This window comes from Octopus sinensis, linkage group LG1 (assembly GCF_006345805.1).
Source record: "Octopus sinensis linkage group LG1, ASM634580v1, whole genome shotgun sequence".
NCBI classification, from domain to species: Eukaryota; Metazoa; Mollusca; class Cephalopoda; order Octopoda; family Octopodidae; genus Octopus; species Octopus sinensis.
In genome coordinates this window covers 207,520,734-207,546,436 of record NC_042997.1, presented here as the reverse complement: position 1 = coordinate 207,546,436, position 25,703 = coordinate 207,520,734, and the positions used below count along the sequence as shown (strand labels likewise).

Genomic DNA, 25,703 nt, shown 5'->3' with positions numbered 1-25,703 from the left:
AAGAAGGAAAGGTATGCATAAGTGAGCTGGCTACGTCCCAGGTAGAGGTCACGAGTTATGGTCCCACTTGTCCTGCTGGGTCTTCCCATGCACAGCATACTTCCAAAGGTCTCGGTCACTGGTCATTGCCTCGGTGAGGCCTAAAGTTCGAAGGTCGTGCTTCACCACCTCGACCCAGGTTTTCCTGAGTCTACCTCTACCACAGGTTCCCTCAACCTCATGGGTGTGGCACTTTTTCACACAACTATCTTCATCCATTCTCGCTACATGACCATACCAGTGCAAACGTCTCTCTTGCACACCACAACTGATGCTTCTTAGGTCTAACTTTTCTCTCAAGGTACTTACACTCTGTCGAGTATGAACACTGACATTACACATCCATCGGAGCATACTGGCTTCATTTCTTGCAAGCTTATGCATATCCTCAGCAGTCACGGCCCATGTTTCACTGCCATGTAGCATGGCTGTTCGTACACATGCATCATACAGTCTGCCTTTTATTCTGAGCGAGAGGCCTTATGAATATTATATATATATACACACATACATATATAATAATAATAGTTTAATAGAGGTTTTCCTCTAGATTATATATATATATATATATATATATATATATATATATATATATATATATATATATATTATATTAAATTAGAGATAAAACCACTATTAGGCAAATCAAACAGTGAAAATCATTAGCCAATACATAGAAAAAAATTAATTAAAAAATATAAAATATAAATATAAAAAATATAAAATATAAAATTCCAAAATAAAAATATTTAAATTAAAGTTAAAATTTAAAAAATCATTTAAATAATTTAAACTTATAAATTTTAAATATATATATATATATATTCTGTTTTTTATATAAATTTTCATGTCCTGCCCGCCAAATTTGGTTCTGGTGTTCGTTGAACTTTTCCTTTTGAGAATTTTCTTTGTAGTTTGATCGTGGATGATCTATTTCTAGCATACGGCCGACTACCTAGCAGTCTTGCCCTGCCAATATACACATATATTAGAATTTTCTCTGATTTCTCAGATTTTTGTATGCTAGACTACTGGTTTTAAATTGATATTAAAATTAATATTAATTTATCTCCCTCATTATTTAAATATATATATATATATATTTATTATTATTATTTTATTTTATTTTATTTTATTTATTTTATTTTATTTTATTTTATTTTTAGTTTTTTATATATATATTTATATTTAAGATCTTTGAATTTTAATATTTTATAAGTCTTATGGTGTAATAATATTTATGTAAATATCGTTGTTTATGTAATGATCTAATTATCGTAATTTTCTATATAATTATTAGATATTAACTTTAAGTTTTTTCATTAGAATTTACTTAGTGGTAGATATGTTGTTTGATAGCAAGTATTGAGTTGTTTGAAGTTAGGTTTATGTATATACATGTATTAATAGCATTAATTGTAGTTTTAAATTTCTTATAATTATTATTTTAACTTATCTATTGTCTTTTTAAATTGATATTTGCTAGATTTATTATTCCCATTCATAAATATATTTATAGTATTTGATACTATATTACTACGAATTGATTATTTCTTTAAGTATTTTGAATATAAGATTTCTAAAAGTTATTATTTAGCCAATGAGATATAAAGATAGTTAATTTGATATAGCGTTCGTTTCAGATTGTTTATATTTTTGAAATTAACTATTTCATCTTTAAATATGAAAAATTAATTTATTAGGTCTTTATTATATGTGTATATATATTTATAGAGATTATTTTAGATCTTAATTATAATATATACATTTATATATTTTCATTGATAATTTGTATATTATTTGAATTTTATATTTTTAATAATATAATAGTTTTTTTGTCAAATATCTATGTAATTAGATATTGACTATTACTGATATTAGATTATTGGTGGGTTTCTTACCTTAAAACTTAAAATTAATATTTAACATTATTATTGATGTTTTGATATAATCATAATCGTTAAGTTTCTAGTTTGATAATAGAGTTTTTTTATAAGTAAAATTATTATATTATTTATTTCTTAAAAATATTGTTTAAATATTTCTGATTACTTATTAAATATTACAATTAACCTGAAGATTGACTGTAACCATAATTCTAATTATTAATTGAATTTAAATTATTGTTATTCGAATTGGTTACGAGCATGAAACGATCGTAGTGTTTTTAATATTTATCTTATATTAAACTTTTAATACTTTTTGATAGTTATAAAAAAAATATAATAAAATAAATTAAAATAAAATAAAATAAATAAAATAAAATAAAATAAAATAATAATAATAATATATATATATATATATATATATATATATATATATATATATTTAAAATTTATAAGTTTAAATTATTTAAATATTTTTTTTAAAATTTTAACTTTAATTTAAATATTTTTATTTTGGAATTTTATATTTTATATTTTTTTATATTTATATTTTATATTTTTTAATTAATTTTTTTCTATGTATTGGCTTATGATTTTCACTGTTTGATTTGCCTGATAGTGGTTTTATCTCTAATTTAATATAATATATATTTATACTAGAAAATTGGATTTAATCCTAAATCTAATTTTTCCCTGTAAGTTTGGATTTACTCCCTAATATTATTATTATTATTATATATATATATATATATATATATATATATATATATATATATATATATATATATATGTATATACATACATACATACATACATGCATATATAATAATAATAGTTTAATAGACAGATGAAAATTATATAAAAATCAGAAAATAACCCCAATGTAATCGGTAGAACTAAGCACGTGTCTAATTTTATATAGAAAACTAGTGTTTAGTTTTGCAAGTTATATTGAATTTGGAACGATCATACTGATGAGTCTGTGGACGAAGGATTACATAAGTAATTTATTCTGTAACAGACAAAACCGGTATATGATTAATTCTTGATTTTTATATAATTTTCATCTGTCTTGCCTGCTTATGTTCTGGTGTTTGCTGAATTTTCTCTGGAGAACATTCTTTCTTTGTAGTTAGATTGTATGTGATGTTCTTCTAGCATATAGTTATCCACCTAGTGGTTTCAGCCCTAAATATACACATGTATTGAAATATTTGTAAAAAGCACCATCCGTTCGTGGCCGTTAGGAGGGGCATCCAGCCGTAGAAACACTGCCAGATCAGACTGGGCCTGATGCAGCCTTCTGGCTTCCCAGACCCCAGTTGAACCATCCAACCCATGCTAGCATGGAAAGCGGACGCTAAATGATGATGATGTATATAAGACCTGTTGAGGCAAGTAAAATCGAAATTAAATTTGAAATCGAACCAGATCCGACAACTGGCTCCCGTGCCAACCTCCCTTCATTGGACACTAAACTCTGCTTGTGAAGAACTGTTGGGGCAAGTGAAATCGAAATTGAACCAAATTCGATGACTGGCACCCATGCCAGTGGAGTTCTGACAGCTCAATCAGAGAATGATCACTGCCAGAGCAGCTGTCAGGCTTCCGTGCCAGTGGGCACGTAAAAAGCACCATTTGAGCGTGATCCTTACCAGTGTTTTTTTACTGCCACTTGTGCCGGTGGCACGTGAACAAAACATTTGAGTGAACTCATTGACAGTGCCGCTGGACTGACTCCTGTGCAGGTGGCATGTAAAGAAACACCATTTCAAGCATGTCTGTAGCCAGTACCGCCAGACTGGTCCTCTTGCAGGTGGCGCGTAAAAGCACCCACTACACTCTCGGAGTGGTTGGCATTAGGAAGAGCATCTGACTGTGGAAGCTCTGCCAGATCAGATTGGAGCCTGGTGCAGCCATCTGGTTCGCCAGTCCTCAGTCAAATCGTCCAATCTATGCTAGCATGGAAAGCGGACATTAAATGATGATGACGATGATGATATATATATATATATATATATATACACACACACTGTGCTCGAGGAGACCCTGTGCTTGTGGAGACCTATTGAGTCAAGTACATCAACATCAAAAAATCAAAAGGAAATTGTAGTTGTGATACCTGTGCCAGTGGTACATAAAAAGCACCCACTATACTCACGGAGTGGTTGGCATTAGGAAGGGCATCCAGCTGTAGAAACTCTGCCAGATCAGACTGGAGGCTGGTGCAGCCTCCTGGCTTCCCAGACCCTGGTTGAACCGTCCAACCCATGCTAGCATGGAAAACGGACGTTAAACAATGATGATGATGATGATGATACGTACATATATAATAATTATAGTTTAATAGAGGTTTTTCTCTAAATTATATATATATATTTGTATATGTATATTTGTATATATATATATATATATTATATATATTACGGAGATGTACTCGCATAGCAAGTAATTTGATCTGAGATCGTGTGCTGAAACGAAAACAATTGCAGCGTGGAAGGTGTTTATAAGCCATTTAAGAAACACACAAAAGCCGTTCGATTCACTTCAACATTTAAGTTTAATTTGTCAAAATATTTTCGTCGCTAAAATCCGCGACCTGTTCACTGACAAAGTCCGTGCTGCATCTCGGACTTTGTCAGTGAACAGGTCGCGGATTTTAGTGACGAAAATATTTTGACAAATTAAACTTAAATGTTGAAGTGAATTGAACGGCTTTTGTGTGTTTCTTAAATGGCTTATAAACACCTTCCACGCTGCAATTGTATATATATATATATATATATACACACACACATATATACATATATAATAATAATAGTTTAGAGGTTAAGCAAGTACAGGTGCAGTCCCCGCTCAACCTCACAAAATTCCTTATTCATGGAGCAAGTTGTACTCAAGCCAACTAGGGCGAATTACATTCTGGATCTCTGCTTCACGAACAATATGGACATCATTCATGATGTGAAAGTGACACCGACATCAGTTTCGGATCACAACATAATAGAGCTGTCTATGTTTGGGCCGAAAGTAACCAGAGACATACAGCCTAAAGGAAGCACCCGAAATCTCTCCAATCTGAACTTCCACAAAGCAGATTGGAAATCGATCCAAAAAGAGATCCTCAGAGAGCACTGGCCAAAATGTCTCTGCACACCAGACATTGACATGAAACTAGAATGTTTCATGTCTTCTGTGCAAGCCGTATGCCACAAATATGTCCCAGAGCACAAGACCAAAACAAATAGGAGCAAGATTCCAAGAGACAGGAAGATCCTCATGAGACGACGGACGAAGGTTGCAAATTGACTCAACCAACATCCAAAAAGTAGCAAAACGTCCCGCCTAAAAACAACACTGATGGAGATCAAAAAAAGGCTGTAACAATCATATGTGAGGGAGAAAGCAGACAAAGAAGCCTGGGTTATAAAAAACATTAAATTGAACCCAAAGGCCTTCTTTCATTACGTAATAGAAACAGTCTCAGTGCACTACAAGATAGGACCCCTCCTCCAAAAGGATGGCTCCCTCACAGACAGTCCAACTAAGATCAGTGAGATACTGAATGACCAGTTCAAAAGTGTCTTTACTACCCAGTTAGAACACAGACAAGTGAACGAACCAGTGGACTTCTTTGCCACCTCACCTATAACCAGCGAGGTGGTTACAATAGAATGTATTGACATTAGCAAAGAAGATGTCCTACTAGCCATAGATGAAGTGGACACAAACTCAACTGCTGGTCTTGATGGTTTCCCAGCAATCCTCCTCAAATTGTGTAAACATGCCCAGGCAAAACCCCTCAAGACTCTCTTCCACAGCTTTCTTACAAATGGCAAACTGCCAAGCAAGCTGAAGGAGGGAATAATATGCCCAATACATAAAGGGGGAAGTAGGGCAGATGCCAAAAACTATAGGCCTATCTCTCTGACTTCACACATCAGCAAAGTCATGGAATGGATAGTCAGAGGGAAACTAATCGCATTTCTTGAGGAAAATAACTTGCTGAGTGATACCCAGTATGGTTTTCGACCAGGTAGGAGCTGCCTGACCCAACTCTTATAACATTATGACTGGGTGTTGAGGCAGTTACTCAACAATCAAATGTGGATGTAATATACATTGATTTTGCAAAAGCTTTTGACAAGTTGGATCATGTTATGATATGCCACAAACTATCACTTATCTCTCCCTTTCTCTACTATCCCCTTTATATTCTGATCCCTTTTCCTTGTGAGCATGCGCTGGCATCTCTCTCCTGCTCTCTTGCATTCATTATCTTCCTCCTGCTCTATCCTGCAGACTGCTTGACCCCGTATCTCCTCTACAGCAACACATGCGTTGCTGACCTTAATTTTGATCACTCCTTCTCTCTCTCTCTCTCTCTCTCTCTCTCTCTCTCTCTCTCCCTCTGACTAAGTAACCATGCATCTCTTTTACACCAACACACTTGTTTCTGTCTCTCTCTCTCTCTCTCTCACTTTCTACCCTTCCTTCATCTGCTACAAAATCACCTCCAATGCTGTATCCCCTCTCACACGTTCCTTGTCTTGCAAGTTAAAAAGCCTGCTAAATAAGACACAGTAACGTGGTGTAGTCTTGTACCTGACCAGTCTCCAGTCAAACCACTCAACCCATGCCAGCATGGAAAATGGAATTTTAATGATGACAACGATGATGATATATATATATATAGTCATTATCATCATCGTCAGCATTATTGTTTAACACCCATGTTCCCTGCATATACTGGGTGTTTCAAAAGATTTGATATCATTTGAGATGTAAATATCACAGAAACTGCGTAGTCAAAGCAAATGAAACTAAACAGGTATAACGTTGGAGCATCATCAGATTTATTCCTCCATATTTGAATGAAAAATTGAAAGGAATGTGGATTCCATGAACGCTTTCACAAATGTTCAAAATGCGCAACGTCTGAGACTTGGCACATGTCAAGTCGGTAGTCCAGCTCCTGCCAGACATGCTGCAGCATTTTTGGGATAACAGTCTGCAGTACAGTAGGGATTCTCTGCTAAAGTTTCTCTGGGTTTGCAGGAAGAGAGGGGGGACATAGACCTGGCCCTTCACATAGCCCCATGTTTGTGCTTTCGCTTGTCACCTGCTGTTATGGCCTGAACGAGCTGCAGCTTGTAGGGTTTCATTAGCAAGCGTTTCCTCAAGACGCGCCAAACTGTCGTTGGAGGAATCTGGGTTTCCAGACTTATTCTTCTTATGGTCTTCTTGGGGCTTTGCAAGAGTTTCTGGTGATCCCGCTTGACCATCTCTTCCAATGTTAGTGGTCATCCAGATGCTTTTGCCCTGCACAGACAGCCTTCCTCTTTGCAATGTTTGTGCCATGTCGAAATACACATTGCCGTTGGTGACTTTTTAGAGAATTCTCTCACCCATGCATGCTGCACAGTTTTGTTCGACTGTGTTCGAGAACACTCCAACACACAAAACGCCTTTTCTCTTCCAGTGAATGCCATTTCTATACCTGAAATGTTAAACACATCAAACGTTAAACATAAAATTTTGATGTATTTCTACAAATGCTGTGAAAATGTGAAGTCATATGAACAAGAACTGGCAAAGTTATTAGATTGCAAAATGATATAAATTTTTTTGAAACACCCTGTATATATGAGAGAGAGGGAGAGAGAGAGAAACAGAGAGAGAGAGACTAATGTAAACATCATGTCTCTATAAACTATATTGTCTATGCATAGATGGGTGTAAGCAAGACGAGTGTATATAAACTGAGTGTCATATAAACACTTTCTGTATACAATATGTGTTGGGGACAGAAAAAGATTGTTTGGCTGGACCCGTTCCTTTTCTTCTTTCTCCTTTTATCTATACCTACAGTGTTGGTTACACATCTGCAGATATACTCTGTAGGACAGTATATGTAGCATTGAAGTAAAGCACTGTTGACATACCAGTAATTCACTGGTATTTACTCAAAGCCAGTCTGTTTCAACAGAAATGTTCTTCCTTTGTTTTAAACAGTTTTGAAAATAATGAGGAATTAAGCTGATGTTTGGGCATAACATGGAGTCTCAAAAGCAATTCCAATTCCATGAATAATATTTTCTTATTCTTTAAGTAACAATTCCTCCCCAAACTACAGAATATTCGAAAGCCTGTCCTTCGTAAGACAGGGTTTTATAATACAATGAATACAAATGTAAATTCAAAACAACATTCAAGATAGAAGCAATGAATAAAAGCATTGCATTGAAATTAACAGAAATTAATTATGAAATTATGTTTTTCATTGAGCGATGATAAATTATTTGATTACTTCTAACAGGAATTTAAAGAATATTTCCAAGGAAACAGGAGGGGTTTAGATACATCATCAGGTAAATATTTTCCTTTTTTTATCTTAAATTTTAATTAGGAAAAAATATGTCTCTTCTTCTTCTTCTTCTTCTTCTTCTTCTTCTTCTTCTTCTTCTTCTTCTTCTTCTTCTTCTTCTGCTCCTCCTCCTCTTCCTTCTCCACCTCCTTCCTCTCCTCCTCCTTCTTCTTCTTCTTCTTCTTCTTCTCTTTCTGCTCCTCCTCCTTCCTCTCCTTCTCCTTCTTCTTCTTCTCCTCCTCCTCCTCCTTCTCCTTCTCCTCCACCTCCTCCTCCTTCATAGCAGTAACAGCATGAACGATTCCATCACCACCATCAACTGTGAGAGCAGAACAAGGACCTTTGCAGCAGCTGCGAAATGCCAACAAAAGTACTATGAGATAGACACCGCCAACAAAAAAACAGATGTTAACCCTGGCGCACAAACTCATCAAAAGAGAAAGAACCTGGGCTAACCTTGCAATCCCAACCAAAGTAGAGGTAGAAACTGAGAAGAGAACAGTGAAGTATAAGTGTGTCTCAGTACAGACTCGGAGTGCAGAACAACACTCCTACCTTCTTCAAGTGGAGATGGTACTGAGGTCAATCAAGAAGGGCCCTGAGTTTTGGTACCATCTCGGTCCTTTTTAAAACAGAAGAGCTGGCCATGAAGTATTCATTGGGACCCGGTAAAACTGACCAGCTTATAATGTGCCTGCCCTACATGGGCACCACAAACAATAAAAGTTTGAATCCCCAGAGTAACACCAGGTATCAATATCTGGAGATGGTTGAGATGTGTGATTGTGGAGAGCAGCAACACCTTCCTCCTTAAAGTTCAACGGATGCAAAGAGAAGACAAGATTGGGATGGATTTGGAATTGCTAATCCAAATAAAACCATAAGCCTTGGAGAACATCCCAGACCATGTCTGCCTCAAAGAGGGGACGAAATTACATTTGATCACTGAGCGCTGTATGACTCATTGCTTTGCTTGTGGTGATGCAACACACCTACAAGCATGCTGCCCTCATCAAAACGTTACAGGGATGTGGGGACCTTCCGTTGACTAAGGCTGGGAAAACAAAAGACATCACCATGAACAACAGGAAAGGCGGCAAAAACAGCAACAATGGTGGCGGCAGGTGTAACAACAGCACCAGCAGGAAAACCGTCGGAGAGGTCAACCATGAAAACCAACACCTTGCAACCAGCCTCAACAACCCCACCACTGACAGACAAGCATGCAGAAAAAAGATACACATACAAACACGAATTCACTTGCACAGGAGAGCGGAGGAGGTTAAACAGACACTGGTTCTACCATAATGAAAGGTGATGAGGACAGGGATCAGAGAAACTAGAAAAACAACCGAAAAGAAGCCACAAAGGCAAGACATCTTACCCTGCACCAAAACAAGATAGCAAAGGAACTACACACACACACACACACACAACACACCACACACCCAGACAACTCCTGCAGCATCACAATCATCAACTAAAGCGCCACAAGCACCAAGAACTCCACTGCAGACAGGAAAAAATCCCAAAAGCAAACTTACACCACCAACGCAACAAGAACAGCAAAAAACAGTGACACAGGCAGCTCACTCTGTGTCAGTAAGGAGGGCCAGCAAAGAACTGATGGCCATCTTATCACAAAGGAGAGTCATTGGAAAATGTACGGGGGGGGGTGAGAATCTTCTTGGACTAACACATGCCATGTGCCAAAAGACTTAATGATAGGGAGGATGGATTTGGACACTTTCCAAACAATTAGGGATGCCCTTCTAGACGATGTAGGAATCTCTCAAGTAAATGCCAATACAAGGATTCTATAAGTGTTCCCAACGCAGACCAACAAAGAAATAGAGGTGAGACCATGTGATCTCCAACAGCACCAGGAGGTTAAGTAACACTCCTCATCTTTCTTTCCTTTCTTTTAGGCCAATATGGCAGCACTAAGAGTGGGTTGCATTAATGTATGTGGTGAGGTCATCCTGGAAGCAAGGTCACTTGCTCAATGACCTGAGGTGGCTGAATTTAAATGTAATAGCCATCAGTGAGACCAGGATCGCAAACCCGTGCACCTTAGCACCCAATTTTGATGATTTTGAGATCTTTTTGTCTCTTAGTCAACCAGGAATAGTGGGTGGGCGTTGTTCAGAACAGTCTTGCATCCTAAGATACAGTTGGTCTTCTTGGACCCAGAAAGTAAGTTGGTGTTCCTGGAAGGGAACAATAATGAAGGCAGTGCTTTCAGACTGGTCGTTGTGTATGCTCCGACAGGATCGGGGTAGCCGAATTTCTTCAAACATTTGGAGGTCTTTCTAGGGACATTCCTCTCTTAGGAATACCATCTTGGATGTCCATGTGTATTGGATGGGGCTAGCAGATCGGAAAGTGTGGTGTTCACAAGCCTTGCAATCCTGTTCATTTGTTTCCAACTGGCTGACAAGATCAGACTTGATTACCCATATGCCCCAGTGTTGGCATGCACAAACAGCATTGGGTCATCCAGATCTTATCAGGGTGGACATGTTTTTCTGCAAATCGTCTCCTTGGTAGGGCGATAGTCTTGGATGAGGAGTAGACTGAGGCAATGCACTTGGCACCTAGAGTGTCTGCAAGCACTCGCAGCCATTGGCCAGTTGAATAATGTGGTGGGTGGAAGTTCCACTTTAGAGTTCTGTAGGGGATTAGTGGAGGGCAAGAGTGATGACATACTTGGTGAGGATCTGAGCATTGAGAATGATCGACTGGCTGGTCTCTTCCAGTGGACTTTTGGGCTGGGGTCTATGGATAACTTCCTGAAATCCCTGGCCTGGCAGTGCTACTGGAGGGCTCTGCTGGTCTACAATAAGCATCTGTGCAACCAGACAGGCTTGTCTGAGATGCATGCAAGTGCGATGAAACCATTCTATATGCTCTCGTACTGTATCCACACATTGCTGACTTGTAGAGCTTTGTCGAACAGTTATTGTCGCATATAAGACGGATTTGGCTATCATCCGAACCCATTATGAAAATTACTGTGCCTCCTTCTTTTGACTGGGAAGGACAGGCCGTTTTTCTCTGTCTGGTGGCTATGGTGAAGGAGGTTGCGTGGTGGACGTGATTGAAAAAGTTGAAGATGGGTACCTTCCTCTTTGGCCATGGCCTCATTGTTCTTTTCAAGTTCCGTCTGAAAAGGAAAGTGATGCCGGAGAGGTAAGAACTGTCACCCAGTAAGTTTGTTGAATCATGGGTGAATGTGGCAAGAATGGCCCATGTAAACGGGCCTACTCTAAGTGTGTGCCTGTAGACCAGATGGAATGAGGAGGAGAGGGGTGCCTACATGAGGTGCCTTTGATGTTAGGGGGCCGAAAGTGTGTGAGGTTCCTTTGGTCACCGCTTCGTGGAAGGACCCCATCCCCCTCTATTGGGGAAGTACATTGTTGTTTTAATCTCCTTGTTAATTGTTTTTGTTTTGCTGTTACACGTTTAGCCCCACTGTTCCTCATCTGTGTATCGACCTGTATGTTTTGTGTTTGACCCTGGTGGCCAATAAAGAAAGAATTATTATTATCATTAGTTTTATTTGATGAAAACTCACAGCTTATTTTGCTGGGTATGTTGGAAAGCATCGGTTGTCCACAGCCAGCAGACTAAGGTAACACTTGTTTATTGGTCATGCTTCAATAACTCTGCGAGGAATTCTTGCAGTGCCAAGCAATGCTGATTTTTATAGGTGTTCTACCTTCACACTTGCACCAATCTTTTTCAGCCATGCTGGTAGTTGAGTACTGATTCTTCCAGGTGCACCAGTTACTATTGGTACCATGTCTACGCTTTTCATTGACTACAACCTTCGTATTTCCTACTTTAAATAGTCATAGTTGCTTATTTTCTCTTCTTCCATATTGATCCTGTTGTTAGCGGGGCCTGTTGTGTTGATAATCACACATGTTCTTTTTTTTATTCACCACAGCAATTTCCTATGTCTGGTCAGATAATCACACTGGATCGTTACATCCCACAGGATTTTGCCCTTCTCATTCTCAATGACTCCTTCTGGGGTTTTCTCATACCATGTCTTCGCTCTTTGTAAGCCGTGATTTCCACAGAGCTTCCAATGTATCATTCTTGCCACATTGTCATGTTGTCTTCCGTTTTCACGTTGTGCCAATTGTTATTACCTCTGCCTTAGCGAAGTCAGAGATATTGTTTTCAGTCCTGTTCGTTTGTTTGTCTATGGACAAGATATCTAAAGAACTGCTGGATGGATTCGTATGAAACTTTCAGCAATGCTTGGCATGAGCTGATTAGATTTTGGTGTCGACATGGTACAAGGATTCTCAAATAGTTTACCTGTTTTTTAACTTCATTTTGGAAGCGGTTGGGTTCATTTTTAGTGTTTCTCGTTTGTGAGAGCAATTGAGTTTATTTCAAATATTCTCAGTTTAAAAATCATCTCTGGTTAATCATTGGGACGGGGGGGGGGGTTGCCTTTGCAGAGGTTGCATTCTGTGGGTCCTGCTGTTATTAGCATCATTATTATTGTTGTTGTTGTTGTTATTTTTTGTAGTTGCATGCTTTCACTTCACTACAAAGTGCAGCTCTATGTGCCTTGGGTATGTGTTGTGTTTTGTTGAGATGCTCTGATGGTTACTGTATTGAAATTATATTAAGTAGGATGTGTGCAGTGCCTAGTAGTGCAATTTTCTGTATGTTATATGTGTTTGTAAGTCCTGGTGTTTTTGTTATGTATTGGTCTGAATATTTTTTATCATGCCTAATGCACCTACTATGATAGGAATTATTTCTGTTTTTAGATTCCACATTCTGGTTACCTCTATTTGTCATCTATTATTACATCAATTAGAAAGCATTTTTCTTACTTGATGATCTCTGACAACTATATCCAGCCTATTGGTCTAAATTTCTCTTTCTGTGTGTATTGACATATCCCAGAGTATGGTTACTTTCTCGTTTTCTGTGACATTTTCTGGTGTGTGCCTATACCAATGTATGTATTGGGTTGTCCAGAAAGTTTGTGCCGATTTATAGTAGCTTACCTTTAGACTTATTTTAGAACATGGCTGAGTCCATAAAATAGGATTGGACTACACCTCCGTTTAGAGCACAGTTTAAGCTATCTTTTCGTGGAAGAAGGTTTATGTTCCTATAACCTGTGTTAATTCTGTAACCCTTTAAAATGGAAGATAAGAAAGTTCATTTTCAGCACTTGATGCTTTGGGAACCAGACAAAAATTGCTGCATCTTGGCTGGGATGTGTTACCCCACCCTCCATATTTACCAGATATTGCTCCTTTGGATTTCCACTTATTCAGGTCTCTGTAGACTAGTCATAATGGCAAAAATTTCAAATCCTTGGATGACGTAAAAAGATACCTTGATGAATTCTTTGCCATGAAACCACGTCAATTCTGGGAAAAGGGTATTTTCAAGTTAAAGGAAGGATGGAGACGCATTGTGCAACAAAATGGTTTATATTTGGTTGATTAAAAATGTCATGGCAAGTATTTATTGACCTTTTCCTTTCCTTTAAAAACTTTCCGGACAACCCAATAGGTCCCAACTCTATCGTGTCTGTGAATATATTCCTTCCCATAGGGCACCTAAAATAACAGGAACAGTTCTCGTTTTAAAATGCCACATCTTTTGTATTTCAATTTCCAGGTCCTTATATTTACTCAGTTTGGCAATTTCCTTGACAGATATATGTTTATCTGTGGGAACACTTACATCTATTAGGGTACAAGTGTTTTCTTCCATGTCTTTAATAATTATGTCTTGTCGATTAGCCCGGATCGTTCTGTCAGTGATGACTGGAAAATCTCAGAGGATAGAGACATTTTTACCTTCAACGACTGGCTCAGGATGCTGTTCATGCCAGTAAACAGGAGTGATGGTTTTGTAGTGTTTATATATTTTCCAATTTAAATACTGTCCTACCCTATCGTGGTGATTTTTATATTCGTTTGGTGTCAGTATAGGACATCCTGAGATGAGATGGTCTGTTGTTTCATCAAATGTGTCACAGAATCTGCATTTAGGGTCAGAACTGTTTTGAAGAACATTAGCCCGGTAGATTTTTGTGAGCAAACTTTGGTCTTGTGCTGCCAATTTGAAGCCTTCAGTCTCTGCTTTCAGTCCTGATCTTCTCAGCCACTGATGGGTTGTTGCTTGAACTATATCAGCATTTCGACTTTGAAGCATATACCACCCATGCTGAGGCTTCTAACTCCATCACTCCACAATTTGTTTCTGCCCATTCTTTTTTGCAGTCTGCTTGATCCATTTTGCTTGTTTTGGGGTCCACCAAGTCAGTCCTCAGTCCCCTCCTATTTATCATAGTCCTCCAGGCAATAACGGAGGAATTCAAGACAGGTTGCCCCTGGGAGCTCCTCTATGCTGATGACCTTGCTCTAATTGCTGAGTCACTATCAGAACTGGAGGAGAAGTTTCAGGTGTGGAAACAAGGATTAGAATCGAAGGGCCTTAGAATCAACCTAGCCAAAACCAAAGTTCTAATAAGTAGGAAGGTAGATCAATCACAAACGCCTTCAGGTAGATGGCCCTGCTCGATCTGTAAAAAAGGTGTAGGTAGAAACTCTATAAGATGCACCAAGTGTAAGCTATGGACACATAAGAGGTGCAGCAATGTCAAAGGAAGGCTAACTAGGAAAATAGTTTTTGTCTGTGGCAAATGCTCAGGAGCAATAAACACTGGAAATATGCAGAGACCAACTTCTGCCACGTTCCAGGGAGACAAACTAGAAGTAGTTGATAGCTTCCGCTACCTAGGAGACCAAGTCAGTAGCGGGGGTGGGGTGTGCTGAAAGTGTAACTGCTAGAGTAAGAATAGCCTGGGCAAAGTTTAGAGAGCTCTTACCCCTGCTGGTGACAAAAGGCCTCTCGCTCAGAGTAAAAGGCAGACTGTATGATGCATGTGTACGTACAGCCATGCTACATGGTAGTGAAACATGGGCCGTGACTGCTGAGGATATGCGTAAGCTCGCAAGAAATGAAGCCAGTATGCTCCGATGGATGTGTAATGTCAGTGTTCATAATCGTCAGAGTGTAAGTTCCTTGAGAGAAAAGTTGAACCTAAGAAGCGTCAGTTGTGGCGTGCAAGAGAGACGGCTGCGCTGGTATGGTCATGTGACAAGAAAGGCTGAAGATAGTTGTGTGCAAAAGTGCTACACCCTAGCAGTGGAGGGAACCTGTGGAAGAGGTAGACCCAGGAAAACCTGGGACGAGGTGGTGAAGCACGACCTTCGAACTTTAGGTCTCACTAAGGAAATGTCTAGAGACCGAGACCTATGGAAGTATGCTGTGCATGAGAAGACCCGGCAAGACTAGTCAGGCCATAACCCGTGGCCCCGACCGGGGACGTAGTCAGTCCTGTGCATACCTTCCTTCTTGTGACACTTATGAAGACCTGTTGAGGCAAGTGAAAATCAAATCAAATCAAAACAAATCAAAATAGATGAACATCAGTGGAATTGTATTCTTCGTGGTACCAGTGCCGGTGGCACACAAGAAAACCACCCAAACGTGGCCGTAACCAGTACCGCATCGACTGGCCTCCGTGCTGTGGGCACAACAACACCACCATCCGATCGTGGCCGTTCGCCAGCCTCATCTGGCGCCTGTGCCGGTGGCACATAAAGACACCATCCGAAGACCCGGCGACGTAGTCAGTCCACCTGTGCATACCTTCCCTCTTATGACACTTGTGAAGACCTGTTGAGGCAAGTGTGTGACACTTGTGAAGACCTGTTGAGGCAGAGGCAAGTGTGTGACACTTGTGGAGACCGGTTGAGGCAAGTGTGTGACCCTTGTGAAGACCTGTTGAGGCAAGTGAAAATCAAACCAAATCAAATAGATGAATATCAATGGAATTTGTATCTTTGTGGTTCCAGTACCGGTGGCACACAAGAAAACCATCCGAACGTGGCCGTCGACTGGCCTCCGTGCTGTGGGCACAACAAACACCATCTGATCGTGGCCGTTCACCAGCCTCACCTGGCACCTGTGTCGGTGGCACATAAAAACACCACCACCATCCAAAGACCCGGCGACGTAGTCAGTCCACCTGTGCTTACCTTCCCTCTTATGACACTTGTGAAGACCTGTTGAGGCAGAGGCAAGTGTGTGACACTTTGTGAAGACCTGTTGAGGCAGAGGCAAGTGTGTGACACTTGTGGAGACCTGTTGAGGCAAGTGTGTGACACGCGTGACACTTGTGAAGACCTGTTGAGGCAAGTGAAATCAAACCAAATCAAAATAGATGAACATCAATGGAATTTGTATCTTTGTGGTTCCAGTACCGCTGTGTCGGTGGCACATAAAGACACCATCCGAAGACCCGGCGACGTAGACAGTCCACCTATGCATACCTTCCTTCTTGTGACACTTGTGAAGACCTGTTGAGGCAAGTGAAAATCAAATCAAATCAAATCAAATCAAATCAAATCAAAACAAATCAAAATAGATGAACATAAATGGAATTTGTATCTTTGTGGTACCAGTGCCGGTGGCACACAAGAAAATCATCCGAACGTGGCCGTAGCCAGTACCGCATAGACTGGCCTCCGTGCTTTGGGGACGTAACAAACACCATCCGATCGTGGCCGTCCGCCAGCCTCATCTGGCACCTGTGTCGGTGGCACATAAAAACACCATCCGAGCGTGGCCGTCTGCCAGCCTCGTCTGGCACCTGTGTCGGTGGCACATAAAAACACCATCCGAGCGTGGCCGTTCGCCAGCCTCGTCTGGCACCTGTGTCGGTGGCACATAAAATCACCCACTACACTCTCGGAGTGGTTGGCGTTAGGAAGGGCATCCAGCTGTAGAAACACTGCCAGATCTGACTGGCCTGGTGCAGCCTTCGGGCTCCCCAGACCCCAGTTGAACCGTCCAACCCATGCTAGCATGGAAAACGGACGCTAAATGATGATGATGATGATGATGATGATGTGGCAGTGGTTTCAGTTTCTTCAACTATTTCAGGATTAATATCAAGTTCCCTTATGAATTTGTAAGTTTCTTTTACAATTTGATGTGATTTTCTGCTGCTTTCATGTTTGCCCACAAGCCACAGCATCCAGTCCTCTGTACTGGATAATTACCTGTTCATTGCTATTATCATTATTATTATCATCATTAATATTTTTCAATTCTGTTTCCATTTCTTGCTGGGTGTCTTCCTGACACCTAGGGCAGAGAAACTCATTGTATACATTGGTAAGCCATTAAATTAAACACACCAGATTATTCATTTACAAAGTCATGTGATAGAGAAAAAGGGGAAGAAAGACATAGAGAAAGATAAAAAGTAAACAAAGAAAATAAAGGGGAAAAAAGGAAAGAAAATTCACAGCAACGTGCGACCAGTTACCAGTTAAGTCCATCTTTAGCACTTCCTGCATGGATGGTAAACCAGGGATCATTCTTAAATTATAATTATTATTTTTATTGTTTTATTTTTCAGAATGTTCAGTCTTGTTTATTCTGGTCGATTCTGTGAGAGCTGAGAGTAACTTGCTGTTCGAGATCTCACAGGTTCTCTTTCCACACATTATACACTTTTATACTTGGTTGTTAATTATTATGGGAGACATTCAACATCCAATTACCAATATCAACGCCCTTATTACTATTAATGAGTGAGAGAGCAGTGTGTGTCATCAAAGTGACACTGTGATACAAATATATGAAGTCCAGTATACCCATCATGACTACCCATCTTATCGTAGGATCGCGGTTTCGATTCCCAGACCGGGCGTTGTGAGTGTTTATTGAGCGAAAACACCTAAAGCTCCACGAGGCTCTGGCAGGGGATGGTGGTGTTCCCTGCTGTACTCTTTCACCACAACTTTCTCTCACTCTTACTTCCTGTTTCTGTTTTACCTGTATTTCAAAGGGCCGGCCTTGTCACTCTCTGTGTCACGCTGAATATCCCCGAGAACTACGTTAAGGGTACACGTGTCTGTGGAGTGCTCAGCCACTTACACATTAATTTCACGAGCAGGCTGTTCCGTTGATTCGGATCAACCAGAACCCTCGTCGTCGTAACCGACGGAGTGCTTCCCCGCCCGTCTGATATGGGTACACCAGGTACATGCATCACAACCATATGTACATGACATGCTGATCTCATATCAAGATAAAGAATGCATGACCTTGCAGGTGGAGGCTCAGTTAGAGTTTTCTTCAGATCAAGTAGCCCATCCTGCTTAAAAGGTCCCTGAATAAGGGTTGTTTAAAGATGATGAACGAAACACCCATGCTTCCAGAGGTGAATTATTCAAACTCCAAAGAATTCCTCTCAACACATGGCTATGATGCTCCCCCACTACTTCTGCTCATGATCAGAGATGCACATATCGTCAGGTCAAACAACTGACAAGCAAATCTGTGGTATTGAGCAGAATATTTGCTGCAGCCCATCTTTTATACCAAGACAAAACAATGTACATGATAACACTTGCAATCAGTTAAGATCAGAAGCCATTATTATTATTATTATTATTATTATTATTATTATTATTATTATTATTATCATTATCATTATCATTATCATTATTATTATTATCATTATTATTATTACTAGCAGCTAAGCCCGGTTTCACCCGGTCTGTTTGGATGATGTGGCTGTGATCGTTTTCGGTTAGGTATAATCTATAACACCATTTCTCAACCTTATCATTTCCAGTAATAACGTATCCTATTGGAATCAAAAGGGCCATATAGCTCCTTGGAGAAGACATGATGCTCGCTGTGAATTTAAAAAAAATTCCTGCCAATTTGTTAAAGATATTGTCAAAAATATGTCATCTTGAATTTGAACTCGATTTCCAAAAATGGCATGATTTTATCGATTTTTTCTGATGGTAAGGTATTGCATGGAAAACTAACGTCAGAATTAAGTTCCTTAGGGTAACATTAAGCTTCAACATGAGTTTGGTGAAAATCGATTGCAAGTTGCGAAAACTACAACGGAAAATGTGTTGTATATGATAAGCTTAGATTCTCGACTCCATGTCGAATTTATCAATTGTTTTCAGAACTGGGGGAACTTTTCAAAATTTTCACTGCGTTAGTTTTGAATTATGACATTGGGCTATGAGTGTGTCAAGTTTCATCAGAATCGGTTGAAAGCCATGGTCAGGGTGAGGGTACAACCTGCCAGACTCACACACAGACAGACAGACAGACACACAAACAAACTGCCTTTTATATATATAGAGAATATTATTATTATCATTATTGTTATTATCATTATCATTATCATTATAATTATTATCATTATCATCATCATCATTATAATTATTATCATGTTCTACCTTTCCTTTCTTTCATATAAGCTGCATCCACATCTGAATCCTGGTGGAAATCTTTCTGGCCTTTCGGAAGGAAAACAGGTGAGGTACCATGCAATTGAAAAACTGATCTTATTATCATTATCATTATCATTATTATTATTATTATTATTATTATCAGTATTGTTATTATTATTATTATTATTATTATTATTATTATTATTATTATTATTATTATTATTGAGTGAGCGAGCAGTTCATGCCATCAAAGTGACACTGGGGTAAAATATACGAAGCCCAATATACCCATCATGACTACCCGTCTGATAAGGGTACACCAGGCACATGCATCACAACCATATGTGCGCGACATGGTGATCTCATATCAAGATAAACAGCACATGACCTTGCAGGTGGGGCCCAGTTAGAATTTTCTTCAGATCGAGTAACCCATCCCGCTCAAAAGGTCCTGAATAAGGGTTGTTTAAGGACGTTGAACGAAACACCCATGTTTCCAGAGGTGAATTATTCAAACCCCAAGAATCCTTCTCAACACACGGCTATGATGCTCCCCCACTACTTCTGCTCGTGATCAGAGATGCACATATCGTCAGCCACCAAGGGACATGCTCAACTGGTTATGGTCAAACAACTGACAAGCAAATCTGTGGTATTGAGCAGAATATTTGCTGTAGCCCATCTTTTATACCAAGACAAAACAATGTACATGATAACACTTATTATTATTATTATTAATATTATTATTATTATTATTATTATTTTCTCTTTATCACAGTTTTTGTTGGAATTCCTGGAGTCTTGCATGCATTGGCTTGCTACCTGCAGCCTACGGTACCATGCTATTCATTCTTTTCCTCTATCTAATCCTTTCCTTTTGTAACCATCCTACTGTCCCCAAGGACCCAACAATAATTGGCACTATCTTCACCTTCTTCATTTACCATAGCAGGGCTATTTCGTACTTAAGAGGGTTGTATCTATGTATCTATTTTTTCGTCTTCCTTGTTGACTATTCATGGGTCAGAGGGGCATGCACTGTCAACTGTATAGCACATGGGGTGCATCTTGTTGACCACCATTGGGCCTGGTCCATTATGCTCTGACACCTGATCTGTTTGGATTGGGAAATCCCAGAGGATTTTGCTAGTCCCTGACTCCACCACTCTTTGTGGTTTGTGCTCATACCACGTCTTGCCTCCACTTTGTGCACAGTTTCCAATGTAGTACTTTTGCTACCTGGTTGTGTTGCCACAACTTTTAGTGGTTTGGGGCAAGTCTAGAGCATTTATTTGTGATATGAGCAGTTGATTCATCCACACTATTGCAGATGCAGCACAGTGCAGACACTTGCTCATTCCTCTATTATTACTGTTATTACAATTATTATCATTATTTTCATTAGCATCTTCTTTCAATTCTGTTTCCATTTCTTGCTGGGTGTCTTCCTGGCACCTAGGGCAGAGAAATGACTGTAGGCCATTAAATGGCCTACAGACTCATGTGATAGAGAAAAAGGAGAAGACAGAGAGAAAAAAGAAAAAGAAAATAGAAAGTAAACAAATAAAATAAAGAGGGGAAAAGGAAAGAAAATTCTCAATACATGTGACCAGTTACCAGTTAAGACAATCTTTAGCACTTCCTGCCTGGATGGTAATCCAGGGATCGTTCTTAAATAATTTTCAGTTCCTTTTTTGATCATTCCAAGTGCTCCTACAGTCACTGGTATTGTAACCATCTTGAGATGCCACATCTTTTCGATTTCAATCAGCAGATCTTTATATTTTCTGAGTTTATCAAATTCTTTTGCCGAGACATCATAGACACAAATTACGCTCACGTCAATCAATAAACAGACTTTATTGTTTTGGTCTTCACACAATTTCTGGTTTATTTGCCTTGATGGTCACATCTGTACATACTGGGAAGTCCCAAAGAATCGTTACATTTTCTCCCTCTCTAACAGCCTCAGGGTGGTGCTTGTACCATTGTCAGCACTTTTCATTTTATAATGCCAACACATTATCTGCAATACCTTGATTTATACTATACAGGTGCTAAAACCTTACATCCAGAGAGTAGGTGGTCCACTATTTCTATATCATTGTTGCAGTATCAGCACTTTGGGTCTGCTCCATTTTTCATCACATTGGCTTGACAGTCCCAGGACAATAAGTTCTGATCTTGGGTAGCCAAGATAAAGCCTTCTCTCTCTCTGCCTTTAAGCTCTGAGCTCCCTAGACACTGATGGCTGTGCTTCTGGTCTACATCAGCTTGTTTGCTACGGGCCACATATTTGCCATGCAGAGGATTTTCTTCCCACCCATCATCCAATTGTCCAAGCGCATTTTGCTTTGCTACTGGTTTCACCTTCTTTGCAGCTACAGTTGTTGCACTTCCAATTTCAATGAGATTTAGCATCCATTCATTAGATGTTTCAAGATATTTGGCCAGTCCAGTTGTGATGGTTTTGTAGGAGGTTTCAAATCAAACCAAGCCTCGACCTCCTTGAGCTCTGGGTAGCTAAAGACGATCTGCATCTGCCTTTGGTTGGTGCCTCTTTTTGCAACTCAGAAACTCAAGGATTTTCCTGTCAATCTTCCTTATTTCACTCATATTCCAGTTGAATACATTGAAACTGTAAATAACAACCAGAACTGTTAAGGAATTTATTGCTAACACCTTGTTACGTGCATTTAACTCGGATTTTAGGACTGCTTGAACTCACCTTTACCATTCCTTCTCTTTCATTCTTGCATGCTGAATGCCAGAACCCTCATTCATTCCGAGGTATTTGTAAGTTTCTTCTTGCTTGAGTTCTTTTATGACTGTGTCAACATCCAACTCCACTGAATGTGAGGTCTTCAGTTTCCCTTTCTGGAAAGTGACCCTGGCACATTTATCAAAACCAGATTCCATCCCAAGGTCATCACTAAATGCTTTCACAGTACGTAGTAGTCCTTCAAGCTCATTATCGTCTTTGCCATAAAGTTTTAAGTCATCCACATAAAACAGATGACTTGTTTTCTTGTTGCCAGTTGTTATTGTTATTATTATTATTATCATCATCATCATCATCATCATTATTATTATTATTATTATTATTATTATTATTATTATTATTATTAATGTTATTATTATTCAGTAGTTTTATTTTTATAGCGTGCTTTCACTTCACTACCGAGCGCAGCTCTGTGTGCCTTGGCTATGTGCTGTGATTTGTTGTGATGCTCTTATTTTCACTGTATTGAAAGTGTTCTGCGTAGGATGTGTGCAGTGCCTAGTAGTGCAATTTTCTGTATGTTATATGTGTTTGTAAGTCCTGGTGTTTTTGTTATGTATTTGTCTGAATATTTTTTTTATTATGCCTAATGCACCTACTATGATAGGAATTGTTTCTGCTTTTAGATTCCACATTCTGGTTACCTCTATTTCCAGGTCTTTGTATTTTGACAGTTTCTCCATTTCTTTTAGAGACACATTGTCATCTGCCGGTATTGATACATCAATTAGAAAGCATTTTTTTTCTTCATGATCTCTGACAACTATATCTGGTCTGTTGGCCTTAATTTCTCTATCTGTGTGTATTGGAATATCTCAGATTATGGTTGCTTTCTCGTTTTCTGTGACCTTTTCTGGTGTGTGCATTATTATTATTATTATTATTATTATTATTATTATTATTATTGTTATTATTATTGCCTTTGAACAGCTTCTAACGCTGGAGACATACTACAATATCAACTGTTCACTACCAGTGAACTAAGGTAAAACCTCTTGTTTTTTGAGTACCATCCGGAGTATTCAAGGGGTCCCAAGCACTGCTATTTTCTGCAAGTGTTCCTTATTGCAGCCCCTATTTGTTCCATGTACTTCTCAAGATTTTTACTTACTTTTCCCTGGGCTCCATCAATTATTGGTACTACTGTTACCTTTTTCATCAACCACAACTGCTTAACTTCCCAAGCTAACCTGTCATATCTCTCGACTTTTCTTTCTTCCTTATCATATATCTTGTTGTCAGCTGGGCATTCTATATCTATGATCCAGTATAGATTGTTTTCTTTCTGAATTAAGACTATGTCCTGCTTCCTATTCTCTATCTCATGGTTGTACTGAATCATAAAATCCCACAGGATCTTTGCATTTCTATTTTCACCGATGCCTTCAGGTTTGTGGTCATACCAAGTTTTTGCTCTGTCAAGTCCATACTTGTTGCAAAATGTCCAATGGACAAACCTGGTTATATTGTCATGGCTTCTCTTATATTCCTTCTGGGCTAGTGGCATACATTGGCTGGTAATATACCATACAGTTTCACAGTTTTGTCCTCAGATTCTACACTTATCATTTTCTGCTGTGTTGTCTATTCTGTATTTTATGTAGTTTGTTCTTGGGCAGCACAGACTAGAGCCTCTGTTTCTGGTTTTAAATCACTTTTAGTCATCCACAGCCATCTTTTTCCTCTGTCTGTCTTATCTTCAAGATAAATTGTCCATGCATTCTTTTCTTTACCCACCTATTTTCAATTGCTTGTACAGTGCTTTATCTTTGCCATCTTTCATCCTACACAAGCCTGACCTTCTTACTTCCAATAATTGTGGTTTTGTGGCATTTTTTTACATACCATGCTATGTTGTTTTCTTCTGCTCTAATGCTGTGCTCACATCCAATAAGTCCTCTTCCCCCTCTTTTTCTTGGTACATACAGTCTGTCTGTGTTACTTTTTGGGTGGAGTGACCCATATCTAGTAAGTAACTTCCTTGTCTTTCTATCTCAGCTGTTTAGTTCGTCTACTGTCCATGCGATTATCCCTGCTCCATATCTAAGGAGTGAAAGCTTCGATCTTAATTGTCCACTTAATTTCGACTTAAGGATCAGTCTCAGTCTGTGCAAGTACTCCACCTTAGATGTTTCTGTCATTTCTTTCTCCATCAGTTTATCCATTTTCCAAAATCCCCAAGTACTTTATAGCCTGTCTCTTCTATCTGCTTCACAAACTCCCCCAACGGTATCGTTAGTCCGTCCATACATTTGATTTTGCCTCTCTTCAAGACTAACACACCACACTTACTCAGTCCGAACTCCATTCTGATATCAGCATTGAATGTATATACCATATGAAAAGAGGGAACTGACTTGGGATTCATCTTTACCAAAAAGTTTGGGGTCATCCATGAATAACAAATGGTTGACTTTTTGTTGGCAGCTTTTGAATACACACCCAGCCTTTGCTTTCCTCAGAATCAGTGTTAATGGTATCAAGCACAGTACAAAGATCAGTGGGGACAGACAGTCCCCTTGGAAGATGCCCCTCCTAATTTCTCCTGTCCCTAAACTTCTTCTGTATACTGTCAGGTCCGTCCTCCAATTCGCCATACTTTTACCAAGCAATCGCTCAACACTTGATGCATTACCAAATAGGCTCATACACTCCATAATCCAAGAACGTGGAATCATAACATATGCCTTACGATAGTCGATCCATGACATGGCTAAGTTACTTGTCCTCCTCTTGCAGTCTCTGAGTACATTTTTATCTATCAGGAGTTGATCCTTGATACTTCTGCACTTATACTTGCAACCCTTCTGCTCATGTGGGAGGACTCCATTTTTTTCCAGACGTTCTTACATTGACTCTGCGAGTATTCCAGTCAAGAACTTCCGCATAAGTGGCAAGCAGGATATCAGCCTGTAATTGTCTACTGTAGTGACTTTTTCAATGTTTTTTAAGCACAGCTCTGTCCTACCCAATGTCAACCACTCTGGTGTCATTTGGTCAGCATTTAACAAGGTGTTGAGTTGTGCAGCTATTCATGCGTGACATTCCCCAAATCTTTTGATCCAGTAACCTTGAACTCCATCTGGTCCTGGGGCCTTCCAGTTGCACATATTTTTGCTGATTTCCTTCACTTCCCTAACTGAAATGACTAGTTCTGCCTGTTTTGCACAGACCACTGTTTTTTTGAGTTCTTGCAACTATTCAGCATTTTTCTTGTGCTCCTTGTCTTTGCTCCAGATGTCACTCCAGATGGACCAAAATTGGGATAAGGTAATGAGCAGGACGACTACTCTCAC

The 25,703-nt window shown here is 39.2% G+C and overlaps 2 protein-coding genes across 2 annotated transcripts in view; one reads left to right on the top strand and one right to left on the bottom strand.

Moving 5' to 3' along the window:
* LOC115209664 (protein mono-ADP-ribosyltransferase PARP14-like) overlaps positions 1-25,703 on the bottom strand; it is a 730,077-nt gene that overhangs the window by 166,915 nt on the left and 537,459 nt on the right. The gene's annotated exons all lie outside the window — the stretch shown is intronic.
* Positions 1-25,703, top strand: part of LOC115209694 (protein mono-ADP-ribosyltransferase PARP14-like) — a 146,526-nt gene that overhangs the window by 86,384 nt on the left and 34,439 nt on the right. The window contains exons 10-11 of the mRNA XM_029778183.2: positions 8,245-8,296; positions 19,653-19,709. Coding sequence (XP_029634043.1) covers positions 8,245-8,296; positions 19,653-19,709 — 109 coding nt within the window. The remainder of the gene's footprint in view (positions 1-8,244; positions 8,297-19,652; positions 19,710-25,703) is intronic.